At 48.7% G+C, this 6,000-nt stretch overlaps 1 protein-coding gene across 2 annotated transcripts in view; it reads left to right on the forward strand.

Annotated features, from left to right (window-relative positions):
• CPT2 (carnitine palmitoyltransferase 2) overlaps window positions 1–2,174 on the forward strand; it is a 33,008-nt gene extending 30,834 nt beyond the window's left edge. For both annotated transcript variants that reach the window (XM_063938906.1, XM_063938905.1), the window contains exon 6: window positions 1,219–2,174. In XM_063938906.1, coding sequence (XP_063794976.1) covers window positions 1,219–1,550 — 332 coding nt within the window. In that variant the 3' untranslated portion in view covers window positions 1,551–2,174. The remainder of the gene's footprint in view (window positions 1–1,218) is intronic.
• The last annotated feature ends 3,826 nt before the right edge of the window (window positions 2,175–6,000 follow it).

Genomic DNA, 6,000 nt, shown 5'->3' on the forward strand with positions numbered 1-6,000 from the left:
TATATTCCAGGTTATACGGTGTGGATGGTGTGGGCTGGTATGCATCTTGCCCTTAGATTAACAAAATCCTTTCCTCATATTGTCCATCTCCTCTGGGCACAGTTCTCTAACTGAGGTCTGGAGGAGGGGCATAGAGGGAGGAGCCAGTGCACACCCATACTAAAAGTTCTTTACAGTGCCCATGTCTCCTGCGGAGCCCGTCTATACCCTATGGTCCTTACGGAGTCCCCAGAATCCTCTACGGACTAGGAGAAAAAGATTTACCGGTAGGTTTAAAATCTTATTATAACCCGCTGTACCCAGCCTGTTACCATGTGCTGCGTCCCATTGCGGGATGATGGGATCTCAGTGGTTATGGGATAGTTCATTTACCAATTTAAAATATTGTTAACAAGTGAAGGCAATTATTTCCCAAACGTTGTGAGGTTATAATATTTATACGTGATCACAGAATATTACATACATGGGTCTGTGGTCATCTCCACGCTCTTACCGCCAGGACACGGGAGACACTGAGTGACGTTTTTGATGCGACAGTTGATATTTTGTGCTTTGGGTCTCATTACGTACAGTCTATATATCCTTCAGCTGTAACTCGCCCTGTAGGAGGCAGCACTGGATCAGAGACCCCTCCCTGTAGCATCTTGCAGCTGTATACACATTGGGGGTCATTCCGAGTTGATCGCTCGCTGGCAGTTTTTAGCAGCCGTGCAAACGCATTGTCGCCGCCCACGGGGAGTGTATTTTCGCTTTGCAGAAGTGCGAACGCCTGTGCAGCAGAGCGCCTGCAAAAACATTGTGCAAAACAAGACCAGCCCTGTAGTTACTCTCCGTGTGCGTTGATTCTAACGACGGAGGGACGGCTTTTGACATCACACACCCGCCCACCCACGCCTGTGTTTTCCCTGGCACGCCTGCGTTTTTCTAAGCACTCCCTGAAAACGGTCAGTTGACACCCAGAAACGTCCCTTTCCTGTCAATCTACTTGCAGCCGCCAGTGCGAATGAAAACGTCGCTAGAACCTGTGCAAAACAACAAATGCCTTTGTACCCGTACGTCGCGCGTGCGCACCGCGGAAATGCAGATTTTTAGCCTGATCGCTGCGCAGCGAACGGCAGCTAGCGATCAACTCGGAATGACCCCCATTGTCTAATATCCAGCCCTTATTTCCTGCACCCAAGACTATCGCCCTAAACGCTTCTGCTTTCCCCTCTCCAGGTCAGGGGTTTGACCGTCACCTCTTCGCCCTGCGATACCTGGCAGCTGCCAAAGGCAGATCTATTCCAGAGCTCTTCCAGGATCCAGCCTACGCCCGGATTAATCATAACGTCCTGTCTACTAGCACCCTGACCAGCCCAGCTGTGCAGCTTGGGGGCTTCGCCCCGGTGGTCTCTGACGGATTTGGGGTGGGCTATGGCGTACATGATGACTGGATCGGTTGCAATGTGTCTGCGTATCCAGCTCGCGACGTGAAGCAGTTTGTGCAAGCTGTGCATCAGTCCTTGGAGGACATTTTCAAAGTACTGGAGGACAAGTCTGTGACCAAGTAGAAGATCCGCCAAGAGCTGGACTGCGAGCGATCTTGGTGCCTTCTGATGTAATTGCTGCAGTCTGAGCTTAGTTTATGCACAGGTTCCGGTGACGTTTGTGCACTGAGTCACAGTAACACACAGGTTCCGGTGACGTTTCTGCACTGAGTCACAGTAACACACAGGTTCCGGTGACGTTTCTGCACTGAGTCACAGTAACACAGGTTCCGGTGATGTAACCTGACCTATACGCCTTATTGGGAAACTACCAACATTAAGTTTCTGCTCTTGAATGACTTGTTAGGGAATAAGCCTCACACCTCAGGGGAATAGAATTAATGGATAGAAATAATAATTCAGTGGAAGCTGTACACCTGTGTCCTACGCAGAAGGGAGACTGAGACGAGAGAACGTTGATGAGATTGCAGACTGTCCACTTACCCCACCCCGCCACCGCCGTGCCTCAGTGATATCAGTTACTGGTGAATGTTGATTTATCCCCTATGAATATCAGCCTCCTCCCGCCCCTATGAATGAGAGGAATTTACATCACATGCATATCTGCGGTGTGGGATACTGTAATGTTATGGTTTAATAAAGCAATCCGGATATCCTGCCATGTAGCAGGCACCATTATAAATCATATATGCAAAGTGCGGAGCAAAAGTTTTGTGGGCAATACAGGGGCCCAGTCAGCCACAGGGAATCAACCACTAATGATTGTAGAGTACACCCGCACAGGGCGAGTGTGGGGCCTTATGTCAGTCTTAGCTAGTGCTTGTACATAATGGGACAGATTGCGGCTAATTGTCTGACTGGACCTATTCAATTAGCGCTTTTTCCTCACAGTCTCAGGAGCTGCGAGACATTAATCTGCATTTAAATACGTCCTGTGGGACATTGCGCATGCGGGTGTAATGCATGGTACCTATTGGCTTAACACGCAGGGAAACTGACAACTGAATATCTCCAGGCATTAAACCTGCACAGCTTAATGCCTGGAGATATAGAGAGAGATTATATATATATATATATATAATAAGAATTTACTTACCGATAATTCTATTTCTCGGAGTCCGTAGTGGATGCTGGGGTTCCTGAAAGGACCATGGGGAACAGCGGCTCCGCAGGAGACAGGGCACAAAAAGTAAAGCTTTAGGATCAGGTGGTGTGCACTGGCTCCTCCCCCCATGACCCTCCTCCAAGCCAGCTAGGTACCGTGCCCGGACGAGCGTACACAATAAGGGAGGAATTTTGAATCCCGGGTAAGACTCATACCAGCCACACCAATCACACCGTACAACTTGTGATCTAAACCCAGTTAACAGTATGATAACAGCGGAGCCTCTGAAAAGATGGCTCACAACAATAATAACCCGATTTTTGTAACTATGTACAAGTATTGCAGATAATCCGCACTTGGGATGGGCGCCCAGCATCCACTACGGACTCCGAGAAATAGAATTATCGGTAAGTAAATTCTTATTTTCTCTATCGTCCTAGTGGATGCTGGGGTTCCTGAAAGGACCATGGGGATTATACCAAAGCTCCCAAACGGGCGGGAGAGTGCGGATGACTCTGCAGCACCGAATGAGAGAACTCCAGGTCCTCTTTTGCCAGGATATCAAATTTGTAGAATTTTACAAACGTGTTCTCCCCTGACCACGTATCTGCTCGGCAGAGTTGTAATGCCGAGACCTCTCGGGCAGCCGCCCAAGATGAGCCCACCTTCCTTGTGGAATGGGCCTTAACCGATTTAGACTGTGGCAGGCCTGCCTCAGAATGTGCAAGTTGAATTGTGTTACAAATCCAACGAGCAATCGACTGCTTAGAAGCAGGCGCACCCAACTTGTTGGGTGCATACAGTATAAACAGCGAGTCAGATTTTCTGACTCCAGCTGTCCTGGAACATATTTTCAGGGCCCTGACAACTTCTAGCAACTTGGAGTCCTCCAAGTCCCTAGTAGGTGCAAGGCACCACAATAAGCTGGTTCAGGTGAAACACTGACACCACCTTAGGGAGAGAACTGGGGACGAGTCCGCAGCTCTGCCCTGTCCGAATGGACAAACAGATATGGGCTTTTTTGAGAAAAAACCACCAATTTGACACTCGCCTGGTCCAGGCCAGGGCCAAGAGCATGGTCACTTTTTATGTGAGATGCTGCAAATCCACATATTTGACTGGTTTTAAACCAATGTGATTTGAGAAATCCCAGAACTACGTTGAGATCCCACAGTGCCACTGGAGGCACAAAAAAGGGGTTTGTATATGCAATACTCCCTTGACAAACTTCTGGACTTCAGGAACTGAAGCCAATTCTTTCTGGAAGAAAATTTACAGGGCCGAATTTGAACCTTAATGGACCCCAATTTGAGGCCCATAGACACTCCTGTTTGCAGGAAATGCAGGAAACGACCGAGTTGAAATTTCTTTGTGGGGCCTTCCTGGCCTCACACCACGCAACATATTTTCGCCACACGTGGTGATAATGTTGTGCGGTCACCTCCTTTCTGGCTTTGACCAGGGTAGGAATGACCTCTTCCGGAATGCCTTTTTTCCCTTAGGATCCGGCTTTCCATCGCCATGCCGACAAACGCAGCTGTGGTAAGTCTTGGAACAGACATGGTACTTGCTGAAGCAAGTCCCTTCTTAGCGGCAGAGGCCATAAGACCTCTGTAAGCATCTCTTGAAGTTCCGGGTACCAAGTCCTTCTTGGCCAATCCGGAGCCATGAGTATAGTTCTTACTCCTCTACGTCTTATAATTCTCAGCACCTTAGGTATGAGAAGCAGAGGAGGGAACACATACACCGACTGGTACACCCACGGTGTTACCAGAACGTCCACATCTATTGCCTGAGGGTCCCTTGACCTGGCGCAATACCTGTCCCGTTTTTTGTTCAGACGGGACGCCATCATGTCCACCTTTGGTATTTCCCAACGGTTTACAATCATGTGGAAAAAACTTCTCAATGAAGTTTCCACTCTCCCGGGTGGAGGTCGTGCTGAGTAAGTCTGCTTCCCAGTTTCCATTCCCGGGATGAAAAACTGCTGACAGTGTTATCACATGATTTTCCGCCCAGCGAAAAGTCCTTGCAGTTTCTGCCATTGCCCTCCTGCTTCTTGTGTCGCCCTGTCTGTTTACGTGGGCGACTGCCGTGATGTTTTTCCCACTGGATCAATACCGGCTGACCTTGAAGCAGAGGTCTTGCTAAGCTTAGAGCATTATAAATTTACCCTTAGCTCCAGTATATTTATGTGGAGAAAAGTCTCCATACTTGATCACACTCCCTGGAAATTTTTCCCTTGTGTGACTGCTCCCCAGCCTCTCAGGCTGGGCTCCGTGGTTACCAGCATCCAATCCTGAATGCCGAATCTGCGGCCCTCTAGAAGATGAGCACGCTATAACCACCACAGGAGAGACACCCTTGTCCTTGGATATTGGGTTATCCGCTGATGCATCTGAAGATGCGATCCGGACCATTTGTCCAGCAGATCCCACTGAAAAGTTCTTACGTGAAATCTGCCGAATGGAATTGCTTCGTAGGAAGCCACCATTTTTACCAGGACCCTTGTGCAATGATGCACTGTTTTTAGGAGGTTCCTGACTTGCTCGGATAACTCCCTGGCTTTCTCTTCCGGGAGAAACACCTTTTTCTGGACTGTGTCCAGAATCATCCCTAGGCACAGCAGACGTGTCGTCGGGATCAGCTGCGATTTTGGAATATTTAGAATCCACCCGTGCTGATTGTAGCAGTATCCGAGATAGTGCTACTCCGACCTCCAACTGTTCCCTGGACTATGCCCCTATCAGGAGATCGTCCAAGTAAGGGATAATTAAGACGCCTTTTCTTCGAAGAAGAATCATCAATTCGGCCATTACCTTGGTAAAGACCCCGGGGTGCCGTGGACAATCCAAACGGCAGCGTCTGAAACTGATAGTGACAGTTCTGCACCACGAACCTGAGGTACCCTTAGTGAGAAGGGCAAATTTGGGACATAGAGGTAAGCATCCCTGATGTCCCGGGACACTATATAGTCCCCTTCTTCCTGGTTCGTTATCACTGCTCTGAGTGACTTCATCTTAATTTGAACCTTTGTAAGTGTTCAAAAAAAATTTTTTAGAATAAGTCTCACCTAGCCTTCTGGCTTCAGTACCACAATATAGCGTGGAATAATACCCCTTTTCTGTAGTAGGAGGGGTAATTTAATTTTCACCTGCTGGGAACACAGCTTGTGAATTTTTTCCCATACTACCTCCTTGTCGGAGGGAGACTTGGTAAAGCAGACTTCAGGAGCCTGCGAAGGGGAAACGTCTCGACATTCCCATCTGTACCCCCGGGATACTACTTGTAGGATCCAGGGGTCCTGTACGGTCTCAGCGCCATGCTGAGAACTTGTCAGACGCGGTGGAACGCTTCTGTTCCTGGGAATAGGCTGCCTGTTGCAGTCTTCTTCCCTTTCCTCAATCC

This window comes from Pseudophryne corroboree, chromosome 9 (assembly GCF_028390025.1).
Source record: "Pseudophryne corroboree isolate aPseCor3 chromosome 9, aPseCor3.hap2, whole genome shotgun sequence".
In the NCBI taxonomy this organism is placed as follows: Eukaryota; Metazoa; Chordata; class Amphibia; order Anura; family Myobatrachidae; genus Pseudophryne; species Pseudophryne corroboree.